The 22,534-nt window shown below is 47.8% G+C and overlaps 1 protein-coding gene across 2 annotated transcripts in view; it reads right to left on the bottom strand.

The window, feature by feature from the left end:
- RFX7 (regulatory factor X7) overlaps positions 1–22,534 on the bottom strand; it is a 361,880-nt gene that overhangs the window by 198,825 nt on the left and 140,521 nt on the right. For both annotated transcript variants that reach the window (XM_069222422.1, XM_069222423.1), the window contains exon 2: positions 20,152–20,185. In XM_069222422.1, coding sequence (XP_069078523.1) covers positions 20,152–20,185 — 34 coding nt within the window. The remainder of the gene's footprint in view (positions 1–20,151; positions 20,186–22,534) is intronic.

Below are 22,534 nucleotides of genomic sequence, written 5' to 3'. Positions count from 1 at the left end.
TAATGTATGTAGTGCTCTCTCAGCTACAGAATCTGGCTGTGGGAGGAACACTGGTAGTTCTACTGTTTGATTCAAGTGGAACGGTGATATGACTTTTGGTAAAAAGTTTGGATTTGTCCATAGAACTACTTTATGCTTGTGTATTTGAATAAATGGTTCTTGTATGGTAAATGCTTGGATTTCACGGACTCTTCTTAGAGATGTGATGGCAATTAGAAATGCAACTTTCCATGTTAAATATTGCATTTCACATGAGTGCATGGGTTCAAAAGGTGGCCCCATGAGTCGTGTTAAGACAATGTTGAGGTTCCATGAAGGAACTGGTGGTGTTCTCGGTGGTATACTTCTTTTTAGGCCTTCCATAGAGGCTTTTATGACTGGTATCCTAAACAGTGAAGTTGTGTGGGTAATTTGCAGGTAAGCTGAAATTGCGGTAAGATGTATCTTAATGGATGAAAAAGCTAGTTTTGACTTTTGCAAATGTAGCAAGTAGCTTACAATGTCTTTAGCAGATGCGTGTAAGGGTTGAATTTGATTATTCTGACAATAATAAACAAACCTTTTCCACTTATTTGCATAGCAATGTCTAGTGGTTGGTTTTCTAGCTTGTTTTATGACTTCCATACATTCCTGTGTAAGGTTTAAGTGTCCGAACTCTAAGACTTCAGGAGCCAAATTGCTAGATTCAGCGATGCTGGATTGGGGTGTCTGATCTGTTGATTGTGTTGAGTTAACAGATCTGGTCTGTTTGGTAGTTTGATATGAGGCACTACTGAGAGGTCTAGTAGTGTTGTGTACCAAGGCTGTCTTGCCCAAGTTGGTGCTATGAGTATGAGTTTGAGTTTGTTTTGTCTCAACTTGTTTACTAGATTATGGAAGGAGTGGGAGAGGGGGAAAAGCGTATGCAAATATCCCTGACCAACTCATCCATAACGCATTGCCCAGACACTGATCTTGTGGGTACCTGGATGCGAAGTTTTGGCATTTTGTGTTTTCTTTTGTTGCAAACAAGTCTATTTGTGGTGTTCCCCAATTTTGGAAGTAAGTGTGTAGTACTTGGGGGTGTATCTCCCATTCGTGGATCTGTTGGTGATCCCGAGAGAGATTGTCTGCTAATTGATTCTGAATCCCTGGAATGAACTGTGCTATTAGGCGAATGTGGTTGTGTATCGCCCAATGCCATATTTTCTGTGTCAGGAGACACAACTGTGTTGAGTGTGTTCCTCCCTGTTCGTTTAGGTAATACATTGTTGTCATGTTGTCTGTTTTGACAAGAATGTGTTTGTGGCTTATTATTGGTTGAAATGCTTTTAACGCTAGAAATACTGCCAATAGTTCTAAGTGATTTATGTGAAACTGTTTTTGCCGAGAGTCCCATTGTCCCTGAATGCTGTGTTGATTGAGGTGTGCTCCCCACCCTATCATGGAGGCATCTGTAGTTATTACGTATTGAGGCACTGGGTCTTGAAAAGGTGGCCCTTGATTTAAATTTATATTGTTCCACCATTGAAGCGAGGTGTATGTTTGGCGGTCTATCAACACTAGATCTAGAAGTTGACCCTGTGCCTGTGACCATTGTGATGCTAGGCACTATTGTAAGGGCCGCATGTGCAATCTTGTGTTTGGGATAATGGCTATGCATGAGGACATCATGCCTAGGAGTTTCATTACAATTTTGACTTGTATTCTTTGGTTTGGATACATGACGTGTATTACATTGTGAAATGCTTGTACTCTTTGTGGACTTGGAGTGGCAATCGCTTTTGCTGTGTCGATTGTTGCCCCTAAGTATTGCTGTGTCTGACACGGCTGAAGGTGTGATTTTGTGTAGTTGATTGAGAAACCTTGTTTGTGTAGGGTTTCTATGACGTACTTTGTGTGTTGTAAACACCGTTCTAGTGTGTTGGTTTTGATTAACCAATCATCTAGGTACGGGAACACATGTATTTGCTGCCTTCTGATATGCGCAGCTACTTCTGCCAGGCATTTTGTAAAAACTCTTGGCGCAGTTGTTATTCCGAATGGCAACACCTTGAATTGGTAATGTACCCCTTGGAATACAAATCTTAGGAACTTCCTGTGTGAAGGATGTATTGGTATATGGAAATATGCATCCTTTAGGTCTAGTGTTGTCATGTAGTCTTGTTGTTTGAGCAGTGGGATTACGTCTTGTAATGTCACCATGTGAAAGTGGTCTGATTTGATGTAGGTATTTAATGTTCTGAGATCTAATATAGGTCTCAGTGTTTTGTCCTTTTTGGGTATGAGAAAGTACAGAGAGTAAACTCCTGTTCGTGTCCTTTCTGTTGAATTGGTACTAATTCTATTGCTCCTTTTTGTAGCAATGCCTGGACCTCTAGTTCTAGAAGATCCATGTGTTGTTTTGACATATTGTGTGTTTTCGGTGGAACGTTTGGAGGGAATGTGAGAAATTCTATACAATAACCATGCTGGATAATTGCTAGTACCCAAGTGTCTGTTGTTATCTCCTCCCAATGTTTGTAAAAATTGCTTAGTCTCCCCCACACAGGTGTTATGTGTTGGGGATTTGTGACTTGGAAGTTACTGCTTGTTTTGAGTAGTTTTGGGGCTTTCGAACTTCCCTCTATTCTTTTGGAATTGTCCTCCTCTATATTGCCCCCGAAAACTTCCCCGCCGATATTGACTTTGAGAAGTGGGTCTTGTTTGTGAGGTTGTGGGTTCTGTAGCTTGTGCTCGAAACCCCCCTCTAAACTGTGTTTTGCGAAATGCGCCTCTGCTCTGTGGGGAGTAGAGAGCGCCCATGGCTTTGGCCGTATCAGTGTCTTTTTAAAGTTTTTCTATAGCAGTGTCCACCTCCGGCCCAAACAACTGCTATCCATTAAAAGGCATATTCAGCATGGCTTGTTGTATTTCCGGCTTGAATCCTGACGTACGCAACCATGCGTGTCTCCTTATTGTTACTGCAGTATTTACTGTCCTTGCAGCTGTATCTGCTGCATCCATTGCTGACCGTATCTGATTATTTGAGATACTTTGTCCTTCCTCTACCACTTGTTGTGCCCTTTTCTGGAACTCTTTGGGTAAGGGTTCTATGAAATGCTGCATTGCTTCCCAATGAGCCCTATCATATCTTGCCAGAAGTGCTTGTGAGTTGGCAATGCGCCATTGGTTTGCTGCTTGTGCTGCAACCCTTTTCCCTGCAGCATCACATTTGCGACTCTCCTTGTCTGGAGGTGGTGCGTCTCCCGAGGTGTGAGAGTTTGCTCTCTTGCGAGCTGCCCCTACTACCACAGAGTCTGGTGTTAATTGCTGCGTGATATACACAGGGTCTGTAGGCGGTGGCTTGTACTTTTTCTCCAGCCTTGGAGTTATGGCCCTGCCCTTCACAGGCTCCTGAAACACCTGTTTGGAGTGTTTTAGCATTCCAGGTAGCATAGGTAAGCTCTGGTATTGGCTATGAGTGGAGGATAGTGTATTAAACAAAAAGTCATCCTCAATCGGTTCTGCATGCAAGGTGACATTATGGAAAGCCGCTGCCCTTGAGACCACCTGCGTGTAGGATGTACTGTCCTCAGGTGGGGACGGTCTCGCTGGGTAACAGTCTGGGCTGTTATCCGATACTGGAGGATCATAAAGGTCCCATGTGTCTGGATCTTCCTGACTCATTGCAGTATGCGTTGGGGATTGCATCAGTGGTGGAGTGGCTACCGGTGATGTGTGCATTGATGGCGGTGGAGATGGTGGCGGAGTTGTCTGTCTTGCCACCTTTGCCTGTGGCTGCTTGTCCTTTTCTTGAAAGGCAAGTCTTCTTTTCATTTTAATTGGGGGAAGAGTGCTTATCTTCCCTGTGTCCTTTTGAATGTGGAGCCTCCTTTGAGTGTAGTCTGGCTCCATTGATTCTAGTTCTTGTCCGAACTTATGTCCTTGCATTTGGGAGGACAATCCCAGTTCCTCTGTGTAGGAACCTGATTTCGGTTCAGAGGCTGGATGTTTAGGAACGGAAACCTTTTCGGTAGCCTTTTTCGGCTCCGACGACACTTTCTTTATTTTCGGCGTCGTGGTCTCTCGGTGCCGACTCATTTCGGTGCCGCTGTCTCGGTGCCGAACTTGCTCGGAGCCGATGTCTCGGGCTCGAGATTGCTGTGTGCCGGTATCTCGACCTGAGTCGGATGACTTAGACACAAGCGTGCCCTTTTTCGGTGCCGATGATCGGTCACCTATTTTATGGGTTAAGCCATGGCCTGTTGGCGGTGGCGCCCCCTGGGCTTTTGTGGTCTTCTCGTGAGTTTTATGTTTTGACGTCTTACTCACGGTTTTAGGCGTATCTTCGGGATCAAGCTCGTCCGAGTCCGACTCCTGGATGGAGAAGGTTTCTTCTTCCTCCTCCAAATGACTTTGTCCTGTCGACGCCAACGCCATTTGACGTCTTCTCGCTCTTCGGTCTCTTAATGTTTTCCTCGACCGAAACGCTCGACAGGCTTCACAAGTATCTTCTTTCTGTTCTGGCGACAAACACAAGTTACAGACAAGGTGCTGATCTGTATACGGATACTTGTTGTGACATTTTGGGCAGAAGCGGAATGGGGTCCGTTCCATCAGCCTTGCAGAGATACGTGGCCGGGCCGACCAGGCCCCGACGGGGGATCGAAAAAACCCCAAAGGGCCACCGTAGCTCTTCAAAAGTCGGTGTCGATCTGTAGTAACTAACCCGATACCGAACGCAAACAATACCGTCGAATTTTCCGAGATTCTAACTAACTTTCCGAACCGAAACACTGAGCGAAAAGGAACACGTCCGAACCCGATGGCGGAAAAAAAACAATCTAAGATGGAGTCGACGCCCATGCGCAATGGAGCAGAAAGGGGAGGAGTTCCTCGATCTTGTGACTCGAAAGACTTCTTCGAAGAAAAACAACTTGCAACACTCCGAGCCCAACACTAGATGGCGGGATGTGCAAAGCATGTGTATCTGCAGCTACACATGCCATTGAACATATATATATATATATAGCATGTTGTGCTGCAGATTCACATGCTATGCATATCGATTCCGACATCTAGTGTTGGGCTCGGAGTGTTACAAGTTGTTTATCTTCGAAGAAGTCTTTTAGAGTCACAGGATCGAGTGACTCCTCCTCTTGGTTCCATTGCGAATGGTCATCAACTCCGTTGCTAGATTGTTTTCCCGCAGAGGGTGAATGAAGGAGTGATAAAGTATATAAGAGAAAAGAGATGTCCATGCAAATGTAAATGTATATACATATGTACAAATGTGTTGACTTAAACGACTACAAACTTCCAGGGTGGAGGGAGGGTGCATGTGAATCTGCAGCACAACATGCCACAAACAGATGTACACTGGGTAAGGGACATTTTCCGTTCGATGGCATGTGTAGCTGCAAATACACATGCTATGCATAGACTACAAAGCAGTTTGTCCTCCGAAAATAGTGGTGGCTAGCCTGCAGGAGTTGAAGTTGTTTGAAATAATGTTCTCAGGACAGCTTGTCCTACTGTGGCTTGCTGTTGTGAGAAAACAAACACAGTAGTGTTTAGTAAATGTATGAGGTGCCGACCATGTAGCTGCTTTACATATATCAGCCATTGGTATGTTTCCTAAAAAAGCCGATGTTGCACCTTTCTTTCTTGTAGAATGTGTTTTAGTAGTGAGTACAAGTTGTCTTTTTGCTTTGATATAGCATGTTTGTATACACCTAACAATCCATCTTGCTAAACCTTGTTTGGATATAGGGTTGCGTGTATGTGGTTGTTGGAAAGCTACAAAAAGTTGTTTTGTTGTACTAAATTGTTTAGTTCTGTCTATGTAGTACATTAGAGCTCTTTTGAGATCTAATGTATGTCGAGCTCTTTCTGCCACAGAATCTGGCTGTGGGAAGAAGACTGGCAGTTCCACTGTTTGATTGATGTGAAATGGTGAGACTACTTTTGGTAGGAATTTTAGATTTGTTCTTAGTACAACTTTGTGTTTGTGTACTTGGAAAGAAAGTTTCTTCAAGAGTAAAAGCTTGTATTTCACTTTCTCTTCTTAAAGAAGTAATTGCCACAAGGAAGGCAACCTTCCATGTTAGAAATTGAATTTTGCAAGAGTGCATGGGTTCAAAAGGTGGCCCATGAGTCTGGTAAGTACGATATTTCAATTCCATGTTGGAAGTGGTGGTGTTCTTGGTGGAATGATGTGTTTTAGGCCTTCCATGAAAGCTTTAATAACAGAAACTCTAAATAAAGAGCTATGTTGAATAGTTTGTAAATATGCAGATATTGCAGTAAGGTGTATTTTTATTGAGGAAAAAGCTAAATTTGATTTTAGCAAATGAAGTAAATAACATACCATGTCTTGTATTGATGCTGATCTATGGTTTTAGATTGACAATAATAGACAAATCTTTTCCATTTGCTAACGTATCATTGTCTAGTAGTGGGTTTTCGTGCTTGTTCAATAACTTCCACACATTCTCATGGGAGTTTTAAATATCCAAATTCTATGACTTCATGAGCCAAATTGCTAGATTGCGAGCATTGGGGTCTGAATGTCTGATTTGACCTTTGTTTTGTGTTAACAAATCTGGTCTGCATGGGAGTTTGGAGTGAGGTACCACAGATAGATCTAGTAGTGTTGTGTACCATGGCTGACGTGCCCATATTAGTGTTCTTAGTATCATGTTGAGTGAAGTTTGACGCAACTTGTTGACCAGAAATGGAAGGAGTGAGAGAGGGGGGAAAAGTGTAAGCAAATATCCCTGACCAATTGATCCATAGAGCATTGCCCTTGGATAGGGGATGTGGATGTCTGGATGCGAAGTTTTGGCAGTCATTACAACCAAGGCAGTCGGTGTTAAAGCGGCGGTAAGAGCGCCAAATGGAATCACAACCATGGCGGAAACCACCAACATAGACAGCCACTTTAACACTATGACCACCACAGCGGTACAAACAAACAGCATGGCGGTCACCGCCAACAGACAGGCGGAACACAATGTACCGCCCACACTATTATGAGAGGCCAATCCGCCACATTTTCCGTGGCGGAACCAACACGAACAAAAACACGGCGGAAACAGGACTTGGAAGGGGAAACACTCACCTCTACACAACCCATGAGGAACCAGGACGCCATGGAGCCAGAACTCCAAATCCTCCCAGCGATAGTTTTTCTGCTCCTCTACCAGGAGCACAAATGACGGCTGCGACGACCACGGTGAATACTGCACCTACAACACAGGGAAGGGTGACGGGAAAAGAGAGTGACACACACACGCAACACCCCCACCCTCACCCACAACACACACACCAATACATGCTGCAACATTAGATTTACACCCCCCAATCCCCCCTGGAAGAACGCAATGACAAAAGGAAATGGTTGTAACGATTGTAATCAATAAAAATCCATTAGTCTAAAATTGAAATACAGTATAAACAATTATTTACACCAACCATACAAGTCCAGATAGTGCACCATTCATAGTCTGTGGACCACTGTGCCCAAAATGCATGGGCGAGGCCCACACTCGATACCAGACATCTAATGGAGAGAACACTGCTGGGGCATCAGATCGAAATGAAACAGGCACCTCAGGGGAAGGGGGGGCACCTCAGCCGGATGAGTGTACGACGACAGCTCCACAAGGGGGCTCCATGCCCACTGCTTTATCCTGGGGAGTGCAAAGCCACAGTCTCTCAAGTCTTTTCAGTTGGTGGGTTGCCCACTGCTTTATCCTGGGGAGTGCAAAGCCACAGTCTCTCAAGTCTTTTCAGTGGGTGGGTTGCCCACGGCTGCATCCTGGGGAGTGCAAAGCCACAGTCTCTCAAGTGGATGCCTTTATCCACTGGTTCTGGAGGGGGCTTTGTGCCCAGAGTGCTTCATCCTGCCAAGGACTGAAGTAGTGGATGTGAATCTTCACTGGTTCTGGAGGGGGCTTTGTGCCCAGAGTGCTTCATCCTGCCAAGGACTGAAGTAGTGGATGTGAATCTCCACTGGTTCTGGAGGGGGCTTTGTGCCCAGAGTACTTCATCCTGCCAAGGTCTGAGGTAGTGGATGTGAATCTCCACTGGTTCTGGAGGGGGCTTTGTGCCCAGAGTACTTCATCCTGCCAAGGACTGAGGTAGTGGATGTGAATCTCCACTGGTTCTGGAGGGGGCATGGTGCCCAGAGTGCTTCATCCTGCCAAGGACTGAGGTAGTGGAAGTGACACTCCACCGACGGTGGTGCAACATGCAAGCTGGCCAGGCTCCTGGAACTGACCACCAGCCTCGTATGACTGACCACTGGGGATGGCAGCCATGTCTGCGGTGGTGCCACTGGCTCAGGATGTCGCGGGGCCGCTGGCAGTGTTGGCGGCGGTGACAGTAGCGGTGGTGCTTGAGGCGGACTCTGTGGCATCGGTGCTGGCGGCGGGATCTGTAGCATCGGTGCTGGCGGCGGGCTCTGTGGCGGCGGTGCTGGTGGCAGGCTCACTGACTGCAGTGCTGGTGGCGGTCTTTGTGGCGGCGGTGCTGGTGGCGGGCTCAGTGTCTGCGGTGCTGGTGGCGGGCTCAGTGTCTGCGGTGCTGGCGGCAGGCTCAGTGTCTGCGGTGCTGGCGGCAGGCTCTGTGTCTGCGGTGCTGGCGGCAGGCTCTGTGTCTGCGGTGCTGGCGGCAGGCTCTGTGTCTGCGGTGCTGGCGGCAGGCTCTGTGTCTGCGGTGCTGGCGGCAGGCTCTGTGTCTGCGGTGCTGGCGGCAGGCTCTGTGTCTGCGGTGCTGGCGGCAGGCTCTGTGTCTGCGGTGCTGGCGGCAGGCTCTGTGTCTGCGGTGGCGGTGCTGGTGGCTGTCTTGTCCGCCGTGCAGGTTGGCGTCGACGTAGACCTGCCTTTGATTTTCTGTCCCTTCCCCACCTTGGATGGTGGCGCAGCTGTCTTGGCACTTTCCACTTTAGTTTTGCCTGAGCCCTTGGTGGCAGGTGTTTTCGCCTTCTCCCTTCGGGATGTGGGCAACCTTTTCAGTTTTGGAGGTGGGGGAATGCCCTTGCCCTCGCTCTCTGGGACATTGGCAGCCCTGTTGCTTGGCGCACTCCAAAATCCCGCTATTGCTGGCACCACTGTGCCCGGTGATGTGGTAGCTGAGGTGCTGGGTTGGGACCTGGAAAGGCTGGATAGGGGACGGGGGGAGGGGGGGGGAGAGGTGTAGTGAAGAGGTCACCATTTGATAGGAAAAGCTTTTTAGACACACTGGGATGGGTAGATGGAGGGGGTTTGGGAGTGGAGGAAGAGGTAGTGGATGTAGGAGGTGTACGTTTGCTGACTTTGGGTGAAGGTCCATGGGCTGGAGGCTGTTGTGAGGTGGATGGCGGTAGGGTGGGTGTGTGGCTGCGTTTGTGTACTTTGGGAGGAGACACTGGGAGAGGACACAGGGGATGTGTGAATGGTAGTGGGGGTGGTGAGTGCACGTGAGCGGGGGGTGGTGAGTGCACGTGAGCGGTGTGTGGTGATGGGCGTGCTGGTGATGGAGGTAGTGGCTGAAGATGTAGTGCATGCAGGTGTGAGTGGAGACGAGACAGGGAGGGAGGAGGGAGACGTGCTGGAGGGGGACACAGTGGAGGCAGTGGATGTTGGTATGTCTGCATGGGTATGATGCTTGTGTGAGTGCCTGTGGGATGTGTGGTGCTTATGTTTGCCTGAGCCACCCTTGTGTGTTGAGGTGTGTGTATGCTGGTCTGATGGTGTGCTTGGGATAGGGTGAGGTACAGTGGATTGGGTCTGTGTGGAGGAGGTTGGAGGGGGGAGGCTGGACACAGGGACAATGGCTGCCATCAGTGCAGAGGCCAGAGCCTGAAATGCTTGCTGTTGGGCTGCCTGGCCAGAATGAATGCCCTACAGGTATGCATTTGTTTGTTGCAAATGCGTCTCTACACCCTGGATAGCATTCAGAATGGTAGACTGCCCAACAGTGAGGGATCTCAGGAGGTCAATAGCCTCCTCACTGAGGGCAGCAGGGCTGACTGGGGCAGGGCCTGAGGTGCCTGGGGCGAATGAGATGCACAACCTCCTGGGTGAGTGGCCATGGGACACACGGTGAGGGTCTGCTGGGAGGGCGGTGCTGGTAGTGGGGGTGGCCGCTGTACCTGTAGATGCGGTGGGCACAGAGGGGCCCGCCACCGCAAAGGAGCACCCATCAGAGGAGGAGTCGGTGTTGCTGGTCTCTGCTCCTGTCCCCGCTGTGGAGATTCCCTCACTCTCCATCCCGCTGGCGACTTCAGACTCTGTTGTCTCCCCCTCCAGGGCCATGTGGGATGCAGCTCCCTCCTGCTCCGGTGGCACTGCTCCTCCGCCTGTTCAGTGCATGCAATACCGCTACTGTTGGCGGACACTACAGACACAGCAGCCCTCTGTACTACGCCATGCACTTAGAGTTCCCTAATTAATCACAGGGACATGGGGTACAAGGCCTATGCCAGATAGCTGCACACATGGAAGTCACAGGAGCCTGACTAGGTGTAGATGGCTCTTACCACTGGTGGGGTTGGGGTGCCACATAGCCTGCCTCACAAAGGGTCTTTGCCTACAAAGCTCGCCCTGGCCTAGGGTAACCCACTGCCCACCTCCCCCACCCCCACCCAGACAACTCGTAATGTGCGCAGAGTCAGATGGATGTGACGGTACTCACCCCATTGTGGCTGCTGTGATGCCCTCAAGTGCACATCCAACTCGGGATACGCCACCGCCAGGATCCGGAACATCAGGGGGGTCATGGTGCGATGGGCACCCCTCCCACGTTGGGAGGCCATCCCTAGCTGGGCCTCCACCGTTTTCTTGCTCCAGCAGCGAATGTCCTCCCATCTTTTCCGGCAGTGGGTGCTCCGTCTGTGGTGGACCCCCAGGGTCCGGACGTCCTTGGCGATGGCTCGCCAAATATCCTTCTTCTGGTGGGGGCTGACCTAGAGGAATAGAACAGGGGAAAAGAATGATCTTTAACCAGACCGTCACAGTCATTGGCCCTCGTTCCCACCCTTGCCCTGACGCACATACACTCATCGTCCGCTCATGCAGGCCTCAGTCTCCCCACCCCCCTGTAACTTCCATCCACACCACTCCAAACAGGCATTGCCCATAGAGCATGCTCACAGTGTACTCACCTGTTTGTCTGGAGGACCGTAGAGTAGCGTGTACTGGGGGAGGACCCCATCCACTAACTTCTCCAACTCCTCCGAAGTGAAGGCAGGGGCCCTTTCCCCAGACACATGAGCCATCGTCGCTTCCAGACTGAGGTGACAGCAGCACTTGCAGTGTAGGTCCTCTCCTGTCGAAGGTCAGGTATCAAGTGAGTAAACAGACAGAAAATGGCGTACCGTCACCGCCGGCGTACATCATCATTGGCTCCTCAGACCCATAGGGTCCAATGTTAACCAATGCAGGATAGCGCCGCGGTCTTCGACCGCCTACCACCACGGTGTACAACGCCAGCGCAGTTAGCTCATATCCCCTTGTCCCACATTACAGGTCAGGCAGCTGCCATTTCAGGTGGCCACATGCCATTATTTTTAAATGCGTCACACCTATCTAGGCCTTGCATACACACAGTGACAGGCACATTGCGGATTGACAAATGTGTGCAATACTTTTTTTTACTACCTCAGTGTTGGCTGACTCTGTGCTCGCTGTTCTCATCAATAGGGCACGTCCGCTGGGGCAGGTGAGGAGATGGCGGCATCCTCTGGTGTACAGACCGCTGGTGGACTTGTCGACAATGGAAGACAGACACATCATTATCACTTACAGACTTGATCATGCCACAATCCAGGAACTGTGTGCCCAGTTGGAGCCAGACCTGATTTCAGCTATCCGCCATCCCACAGGAATCCCCCCTCTAGTGCAGGTCCTGTCAGTATTCCATTTCCTGGCAAGTGGGTCTTTTCAAACAACAGTGGCCATTGCATCAGGGATGTCCCAGCCTATGTTCTCAAACGTGTTGTCCAGAGTGTTGTCTGCCCTGCTGAAACACATGCGCAGCTACATCGTTTTTCCTCAGGTGGAGGATTTGCCCACAGGGAAAGGTGACTTCTATGCCCTGGAACATATCCCCAACATCATAGGTGCCATTGATGGGACACGTGGCCTTGGTACCCCCCGCAGGAGTGAACAGGTATACAGAAACAGGAAGAGCTACCATTCGATGAATGTGCAGATGGTGTGTTTGGCCGACCAGTACATCTCCCATGTGAACGGCAAGTTTCCAGGCTCAGTGCATGACGTTTAAATTTTGAGGAATAGCAGCATCCCTTATGTGATGGGGCAACTCCAGAGGCACTGTGTGTGGCTAATAGGTGAGGACAAGGACCCTATACCGTGTGAATGATTGCCTGAGTCTGGGGTTGTCCCTACGGGTTAGTGTGTGTCTAACAGTTGTCCCTCGACATTTGCAGGTGACTCTGGGTACCCCAACCTGTCATGGGTACTGACCCCAGTGAAAAATCCCAGGACAAGGGCAGAGGACCGCTACAATGAAGCACGAGGGCGAACTAGGAGGGTGATCGAACGGACCTTCGGCCTCCTGAAGGCCAGGTTCCGGTGCCTCCATATGATAGGTGGTTCTCTCTACTACTCACCAAAGAAGGTGTGCCAGATCATCGTGGCCTGCTGTATGCTGCACAACCTGGCTCTGCGACGACAGGTGCCTTTTCTGCAGGAGGATGGTACAGAAGGAGGTCTTGTGGCAGCTGTGGAGCCTGTGGACAGTGAAGAAGAGGAGGCAAAAGAAGAGGATATCGACAACAGAAACAACGTTATCCAGCAATACTTCCAGTGAGACACAGCTAAGAAGATGTCACTGGCTCACACATCTCATACAATTGTTAGACCTATCATATGTGTAACTTCACCCAGTGTATGGACCCTGACTTGTCACTTTGCCTTTCCATTTCACAGATGTGGGTCCCACTGTGTGACCTCTGCTATACTGCCTCATTGACTAGAGCTGTGTGACATAGGTATGTTGACAATACAATGGACATTGCTATTTTCCTTAGTTATTGCAAAAACACATTTGTGAAAGCACAGACTGACTCCAGATTGTTTTGTGATTCAAGGGTGTTTATTTAAGTGCAAATTAGTGGAGGGGGTTGGAAAATGGTCAGGGGTGATGGTTAAGGAATGTCCATGGCAGAGTCCAGTTATTTGTCTCACAGGTGCATTGTCCAAAGGGGCATAGGAAGTGGAGCTAGGGCAGTTTGAGGATGGACAGGGTGACGTAGTGGTACAGAAGGTTGACATTCAGGGTGGTCTCATTTCTTGGCGGGGTCTTGGCATTGTTCTCTGTCTTTGTCCTGGATCTCAGGGACCATTTACAGGGTGGTTCTCCATATAGAGGGGGGTGGGGTGCTGGCGTCGTGGTCCAGTGGCGGTGCCTCCTGTCCACTAGCGCCGTGGAGGTGGTGGGCTGTTCATCTTCCAGGTTAGTGTCAGGGGCCCCTTGTTGTACCACAGTGTCCCTCCTGGTGTTCACAAGGTCCTTCAGCACCCCTACAATGGGGACCAGGGTGGTGTTGATGGTTCGGAGTTCCTCCCTGATCCCCAAATACTGTTCCTCCTGCAGCCGCTGGGTCTCCTGAAACTTGGCCAGTACTGTTGCCATCGTCTCCTGGGAATTATGGTATGCTCCCATGATGCTGGAGAGGGCCTTGTGGAGAGTGGGTTTCCTGGGCCTGTCCTCCCCATGTCGCACAGCAGTCCTCCCAGTTCCCCTGTTTTCATGTTCCTCTGTCCCCTGAACCGTGTGCCCACTGCCCCCAGGTCCCTTATGTTCTTGGGTTTGTGGGTGTGCCTGGGTTCCCTGTAGTGGTGGACACACTGCTGCTTTATGTGTCCTGGGGACAGAGGGATGGGCCCGCTGGGTGGGTGCTGTGCTGGTGTCGCCTGAGGAGGGAGGCTCTGTGGTGGCATGTGCCAGTGTGTGGGGAACCGACTGTCCCGAGGTCCCAGATGGGCCGGGCTGGTCATCTAGATCCAGTAGGACAGAGCTGCTTTCAGCACTGTGGGCCTCTTCTGTTGGGGGGCAGGGTGGGGGTACAAGTCTGGAACCTCCTGTCCGGTGACGTTGGGTAGGGGTCCTGCAGGGGTGTAAAGGCATGATTATTGCATCTGTGTGTGCCATTGTGTGCAATGGGTGGGTGACCCTGTACCCCAGTGCTTACATTCTTGTCTAGGACCTTGTGTGATATTTGGTTTGGGGATCTGTGTGGGTATCTGTAGTGGACATGCTTTGGTGATGGGTGTCCATGCTTTGGTGTTGCATGCACGGCTTGGCGTTGGGATGGGTGGGTTGTGATAGTGGGACATATGTGAGGTGTTGGAGTGATGGGGTGAGGGTGAGGGGGGTATGTGATAGCATGCAGGTAGGGTGGGGGATGTAATAGTTAAGATTTGACTTACCAGAGTCCATTCCTCCTGCTACTCCTGCGAGGCCCTCAGGAAGCAGTATAGCCAAGACCTGCTCCTCCCATGTTGTTAGTTGTGGGGGAGGAGGTGGGGGTCCGCCACTAGTCCTCTGAACTGTAATCTGGTGTCTTGGGACCACGGAATGCACCTTCCCCCGTAGGTTGTTCCACCTCTTCCTGATGTCATCCCGTGTTCTTGGATGATGTCCCACTGCATTGACCCGGTCTACGATTCTGCGCCATAGCTCCATCTTCCTAGCAATGGAGGTGTGCTGCACCTATGATCCGAATAGCTGTGGCTCTACCCGGACGATTTCCTCCAACATGACCCTGAGCTCCTCCTCAGAGAACCTGGGGTGTCTTTGCAGTGCCGTGGTGTGGGTGGTGTTGTGATGTGTGAGGGGATGGGTTTGTGTGTATTGTGTGAGTTGCGCGGATGTTGTGTGAGTGATGGTGTTGTGTGCCTGTGGATGCTAGTTTGTTGATGGTGGTGTCTCTCTGTGTGCTTCTTTCTCAGTTTTTGTTGTAGGGGTTTGTGGGTGATGTGGGTGTGTTATATACTGGTTTGGGTGTGTGGGAGTGGTGTGTGTATGTGTATCAGGTGTGTGTTGTCCAATGTGGTTGTTTTGTAAATATGTGTGTATTTTGAGCGTGGCGGTGTGTACCGCCAATGGAATACTGCGGTTGAAAGACCGCTGCGTGGATTCGTGGGTCGCGATAGTGTGGGCGTATTCCTGTTGGCGTGACGGTGGAGGTTTTGTTATCTCCAGTTTATCACTGACCTTTGGTGTGGCAGACTTGTGTGTGTGTGTGTGTCTAGATTTTGGCGGATTCTGGCCTGTGGGTCGTAATAGCTGTAGCGGATTTCCACAGCCGCAGCGGTGTGTTGGCAGTCTTCTGCACGGCGGTAAGCGGGATTTACTGCCAATGTTGTAATGAGGGCCTTTGTATTTTCGCTTGTTGCAAATGAATCTATGTTTGGTGTTCCACACTTTTGAAAGTACTGTTGAAGTACTTGAGGGTGAATCTCCCATTCGTGTGTTTGTTGGTGATTTCTGCTGAGGACATCTGCCAACTGAATGTCTATCCCTGGAATGTACTCTGCTATTAGATGAATTTGATTGTGAATTGCCCATTTCCAAATTGTTTGGGCTAGAAGGGACAGTTGACATGAATGTGTCCCTCCCTGCTAGTTGAGATAATACATGGTTGTCAAGTTGTCTGTCTTTATAAGAACATTCTTCTGTTTGAGAAGAGGTTGAAATGCTTTGAGGGCAAGGAACACAGATAATAACTCTAAATGGTTTATGTGTAGCTGTTTCTGTTTGACATCCCATTTCCCTTGAATATTGTGATTGTTTAGGTGAGCTCCCCAACCAATCATTGATGCATCCATTGTAATCATGGTCTGAGGCACAGGGTCTTGAAATGACCGCCCCTTGATTAAGTTGCTGCCATTCCACCACTGAAGGGACATTTGTGTTTGGCGGTCTACCATCACTAGATCTTGAAGTTGACCGTGTGTCTGTGACCATTGTTGTGCAAGGCACTGTTGTAAGGGCCTCATGTTTAATCTTGCATGTGGGACTATTGCAATGCAAGATGCCATAATTCCTAGGATTTTCATGACAAATCTTACAGTGTATTGTTGATTTGGTTGTATAAGTGGAGTTAGAATTTGAAAAGCTTGTATCCTTTATGTATTTGGATACACTAGAGCTAGTTGAGTATTTGTGATAGCACCTAAATACGGTTGTACTTGTGCTGGTTGAACGTGTGACTTTTTGGTAGTTTATTGAAAAACCTAGGGTGTGCAGAGTTTCTATCACGTAACGTGTATGATTTTGGCATTGTGCACGATTGCTTGATTTTATTAGCCAATCGTCTAGATCCGGAAAGACATGGATATGTTGTCTTCTTAGGTAAGCTGCTTCTACTGCTAAGCACTTTGTGAACACCCTTGGAGCTGTTGTTATGCTGAAAGGTAACACTTTGAATTGTTAGTGTTTTCCTTGTATAACAAACATGAGGTATTTTCTGTGAGCTAGATGGATGGGTATGTGGAAATACGCATCTTTGAGGTCTAGGGCTGTCAAAGTCTTGTTTTTGTAGCAGAGGGATAACATCTTGCAGAGTTACCATGTGAAAATGTTCTGATAGGATGTACAAATTTAGGGGCCTCAGGTCTAATATTGGCCTGAGGGTGCCATCTTTTTGGGGGATCAGAAAGTATAGTGAGTAAACTCCTGTTCCTAGTTGAGACTGTGGAACTAATTATATTGCTTGTTTGAGTAGAAGAGATTGAACCTCTTGTTGTAACAGAACTGTATGTTCTGGGGTTAATTTGCGATACCTTGGTGGAATAGTTGGAGGAGTGTTTATCAAGTCTAGGCAATAGCCATTGTGGATAATTGATAACACCCAGTTGTCTGTGGTGATATTTTGCCAACGTGCGTGGAACTGTTGTAGTATTCCCCCGTGCTTTATTGGTAAATAAATACGTGCCGGTGCCTAAAGTCCTCCCCCCAAACCCGCGGCTGCTGCAATTAAATGTGCGAACACAGAATACTGAGGCAGCCTAATCCGGAAGCCATCTTGGGCCTCTTCATTCCATTTAAAGCGACTCCCTGCCCTTCAGCTCACTCTAGAAGCTTTCTACTTTTGTGCCACTTTTGCGTTTTTCACTTCCTCCGTCTTTCCCATATGTGTCTTTTGCTCACAATAAATGGTTGAGGCAGAAGAATAAGCGCCAGCACTCAAAAATAAGTGCCGGTGCTCAGCACCGGAAACAACAAGCACAAATTAAGCACTGCTTCCCCCCACAGGAGACGTGTGGAGTGGAAGGGAGTGAGAAAAGTCACTGATTTGGTTGTGTTGCTGGTTGTTTAGAGGTTTGGAATTTACATCTATTTCTAGAGTATTCTCCTCTTTATGTCTCTCTAAACCCACCTCGCTGGTACTGGGTTTGATTAAGTTGGTTACGCTTGTGAAGCTGATGCCTCAGAGGATTGAGGTCTAAAACCACTTCGAAACTGAGGCTTACGAAATGACCCCCTATATGGTGTAGTATGGAGAGTACCCATTGCCTTGGCTGTATCGGAGTCTTTTCGCAACGTTTCTATTGTAGTGTCCACCTCTGTCCCAAAAAGATGTTTCTTGTCAAAAGGCACGTTTAACACAGCCTGTTGGATTTTTGGTTTAAAACCTGAGGAGCGCAGCCATGCATGTCTTCCCTTGCAGCTATATCAGCTGCATCAAGGGCAGACCTTATCTGGTTGTTACTGATAGCTTGCCCTTCCTCTCCTACCTGATGTGCCCTCTTCTGGTGCTCTTTTGGGAGATGCTGTATGATATCCTGCATCTCATCCCAATGGGCTCTATCATAACGGGCTAGTAGTGCCTGGGAATTAGCTATCCTCTACTGATTTGCTGCTTGGGATGCAACTCTCTTTCCTGCAGCGTCACATTTGCTGCTCTCCTTATCAGGAGGGGGTGCATCTCCTGAGGAGTGGCTAGTTGCCCTCTTTCGTGCAGCACTAACCACTACTGAATCAGGAGGCACCCAATGGGTGATGTAATCAGGGTCAGCAGGTGCAGGCTTATACTTCTTCTCTATTCTAGGTGTGATTATCCTTGCTTTCACAGGCTCATTAAAAATGTGATCTACGTGCTTTACCATGCCTGGTAACATTGGGAGGCATTGGTACCTAGAATGTGTTGAGGATAACGTGTTAAACAGAAAATCTTCCTCTAATGGTTCTGTGTGCATTGCTGCCCCATGACAGACTACAGCCCTGGCTATGACCTGATTGTATACTGTAGCATCTTCAGGTGGAGATGGTTTAGAGGGGTAGGTGTCTGGGTCATTATCTGGGATGGTATCAGAATCAAAGGTCCCATGGATCAACAATGTCTTCTTGAGAATCAAAAGAATGTGTTGGAGAATGCATTGAAGGAGGGCTGGTGTGAGGAGAGGTAGGTAGGTGCGGAGAATGAGGAGGAGAAGACTGAGGAGGTGCTGGCTTCTCTTTTTGCTTTGGCACTTTAGCTCGGGGCTGTGCAGTGTCCAGTTCTTCTTGGAATGCCAGCTTTCTCTTTGTCTTTAAAGGAGGTGATGTAATAATTCTCCCAATCTCTTTATGGATGTGTATCCTAGATTGCCTCTCATCCATAATTTGCAGAATGGGTTCAATGTCTGACTCTTTCTCAGAGGTTTTATGGCTTTCTCGTAGTTTTTTGGAAAGTCCTTGCTCCTCTGTATAACCTGTCTTTTTCGGTTCCGAAGTTTGATGTTTTTTCGGTATTGAAAATGTTGTGGAAGGTCTCGGCTCCGAAACTGTCTTTCTAATTTTCGACTCCGAATTTTTTTGTTTTTTGCTGGAGTACAAAATTCTGAAAATTGATATTTTTTGTCGACTCCGAAGTAGTTGGGGGTGTGGCATTTTTTGGTGCCGAACCCGAAGGTCGGTCACTGACAGTCTTTTTCCGGGCCAAACCATGGCCTTCTGGCAGTGGTGTACCCAAGGCCTTCTGATGTTTTTTGTGTGGTGGTGCAAGGGCAGACGTACTCACATGCTGGCCGGCTGTAATGGGTCTGTCGTCTGCATCTGTTCCTCTTCGGCGACGTCAAGACCTTCACTGCTCTTCGATGCCATTTCCAGCCGTCTTCAGTCTCAGAGTCTTTTTCGATCGAAACGATCGACAGGCCTCGCAGTTTTCCTCCTGATGGTCTGGAGAAAGGCAGAGGTTGCAAACCAAATGCTGGTCTGTGTATGGGTACTTAGCATGGCACCGAGAACAGAATCGGAATGGAGTCCAATCCATCAGGCTCTCCACGCGGGTGGCACGAATAGGCCTGAGTTGGGTGCGGGCGCCCCGAAGGGCGAACAAAGTGGTTTTCCAACGGTACTACTGGTTCGATGCTAGATGGAGCACGCAATCAATACAATACCGACGAAAGGGAAGGTTTTCTAAAGTTTTCCAAATCGAAATCTCGGAGCGAGAGGAAACACGTCCGAACCCGACAGCGGAAAGAAAACAATCTAACAATGGAGTCGATGACCATGCGCAATGGAACCAAGAGGAGGAGTCACTCGATCCCGTAACTCTAAAAGACTTCTTCGAAGAAAAACAACTTGTAACACTCCGAGCCAAACACTAGATGTCGGAATCGATATGTATAGCAAGCATGTGTATCTGCAGCTACACATGCCATCGGACATTATATATGTCAAAGAACATATATGAGGAGTTAAGTATAGAAAACCTATACTTACTTTCAATAGTTCAGTTTAGATATTTTGTACCCAATATTTCCCTTCCACAATATTCTGTCTTCGATATTCATGGGGCGCGCACATACACACACGACCCCCTCCCCCCACACCCCCAAAAAAAAATATATATGGTGAAAAATACAAACAACCCACTGTCTGGTTTCAAATCCCAGTGACTGAGGCATGCACAAAAACTGACAGAGATCACTAGCAGGTACTTTATGGACCTGCAAAGTACCCTCGAGATGTAATATCTACCTGTCACACCATCTAGCAATGATTTTGCAAAGTGCTAAAACTTTTTGGATCCAGTCTCGAAGCCAAGGATAATTTTAGAGGCGGAATATCCTGCAACAAGAATTTCGCAAATAAAACGCTGCCATGCATCTACTAAACATCTAAAATAAGGAGCGGTTTTAAATATGGCCATACATTTATTGAAATACTAATTGATGAATTATTACTCACCAAAATGTTGTCCACTTTAGATAACACAGTTTTGCTGGAAGAAGAAAAAAGGACAGAATGAGTGTCGGAAAAGTAATGCTACACTCAGTTTAGCAAAGTAGCCCTGTGTTCCCACCAAGTGTAATTATTTAAAAACAAAACAAAAAACATTATGCTGAGAGAACAATCCAATGCAACCTAGAAAACAACTATGAATAATGGAGCACTCTTAAGCGCCAATCTAGAGTGCCAGCTACATTGTTACTTTAATTAATGCACTTATTCCTAGTTTCGCACCACTTCCCAATTTTCCCCGGTGTAACAAAATATACAACGGTAACATGCTAAGTAAAAATGAATATCAATACATGAGGAACTCAGTATGAGAAGCACATGATTCCACAAGATATGTCTTATTTTCTGAAGCAAAACGTGAAAACAAGCACTGGCAAAGCCAACAGGTCTTGCCTATACAAGAGCTATTAGTTTTGCCAATGTGTTTTAGCTATGTTGCACATCCATGTGACTGCTGTTCAGCATGGCTAAAAGTAAGTGGCGCACAGGAGAATGGGGTGGAGTGTTGTAGAGTGCAATGGTGAAGAGCAGTGTGTTGTAGAGTGGAGTGGCAGAGTGTCATATACTGGAGTGGCAAAGCGTGGAGTCGCTTAGATTGGCATACACTGGAGTGGCATAGAGCAGCGTGCACTGTGGAGTGTACAGGGTTAGAGTGTTGAAAAGTATAGTGGTGTAGAGTGTTGTGGCACTGAGTACAGTAACACTGAATTTAGTGGGTTACAATGCAGCACTGTAGAATGCAGAGGCAAGTGTAGAGTGGTGCATAGTAGAGTACAGCGGTGCAGCGAGAAGTGGTGCAGAGTAGAGTGGCATAAAGTGCATTGGCGTAGAGTGGTTGAGAGTAGAGTAACAGAGAATGGTGCAGAGTAGAGTGACATAGAATGGTGTCGAATATAGTGCAGTAGAGTGCAGTGGTGTAGAATGGTGCAGAGTAGAGTAGCATTGAATGGTGCCGAGTAGAGTACAGTGCCACTGAGTGCAGTGGCACAGATTCAGAGTGAAGTAGCAAAGAGTAGAGGGCATAGAGCTCAGTGGCATAGAGCGCAGTGTTGCTGAGTAGTGTGTCAAGCGGTGAAGAAAGGATAGAGTGTTGTAAAGTGCAGTTCTGTAGTGTGCACTGGCAGAGTGCAGGAGTTAGGAATAGAGTGGCATTGAACACAGAGGCATAGAGTGGAGTGGCGCAGAGCAGATGAGAGTGGCTTACAGTGGATTGACAGAGTGCAGTGGGGACAGTGCAGTGTTGCAGAGTGGCGTAGAGAACAGTGGCATAGAGTAGAATTGTGCAGAGTATATTGGTGTGGCCTAGACTGGGGTGGTGTAAAGTGTAGTGGCGAAGAGTGCACAGTATGAAGTGGCATGGAGTGGTGTAAAGTGGAGTGGTGCAGAGTAGAGTGCTGTGGTGTAGAGTAGTGCAGAGTAGAGTGTAGTCCAGTGTAGCATGGAGTGGTGTAGAGTGGAGTTTTCATGGTATGGTAGCACACTGCCATTACAGATAACACATTTTAAATTGAAATTACCATTACATTTGCATAGACATACAGTTTTACTAATAAAACTAAACAGTGTACATATGAAAATGTGTGACAATTGCATCAAGTAATGTAATGATTTGTTTGATCATATTAAAGTATTTGTTTCCAACACAATTCAGAAATAACAAACAATGTAAAGCATTTCGGTTTCTAATTTTGATATATTCTGAAATACTTACAAAGTCCATTTAAATGTTATTGTGCACTAGAAAAAAACTCGTTCCTACCCTGAGTATACAGCAAGATTGTCACATAAACCCTCTCACTTTGAAGTCAGAGAAAGAAAAGTAAACAAGTGCATTCGGAAGACAGCACTTGACATTCGACCTCTTACTTTGAATGCACAGCAAATGCGATGAGATAAGAACAAGATTTACAGGCTTGTTTACAGAAAGGGAGACTCGGACAGATACTGTAATTAAGATTTTGGCAGGGGAAGGTACAAACTCAAGCTGGACAGCCTAAAACAAAGCAGGCAAATGGAAAACAAGAAAATGCCAAGAAGAACAAGCCAATGGCAAACAATGGGCAGAATCCACTCCTAGGTCAACTTTCTCAATGTCCCCAAAATGTCTTTTGCTGTCTGGTAGGCTGAGACCTAAAAGGAGGTATTTACTGCACAATGTAAATACCTCAGTCCGTTCCGTCGATCTTTACTAGGCACAATAATCTGTCTTAACAAATGCTCCAAGAATCAAAACACAAGATAACCAACCACTCTTTTTTTACTAATATGCTTGGTAGAAAAATCTCAAAACAATACTTTCCAGCTCAACTCAGAATGAAACACCTCTCTG

Source organism: Pleurodeles waltl, chromosome 3_1 (genome assembly GCF_031143425.1).
Source record: "Pleurodeles waltl isolate 20211129_DDA chromosome 3_1, aPleWal1.hap1.20221129, whole genome shotgun sequence".
Taxonomy (NCBI): domain Eukaryota; kingdom Metazoa; phylum Chordata; class Amphibia; order Caudata; family Salamandridae; genus Pleurodeles; species Pleurodeles waltl.
This window is presented reverse-complemented; position numbering and strand designations above follow the sequence as displayed.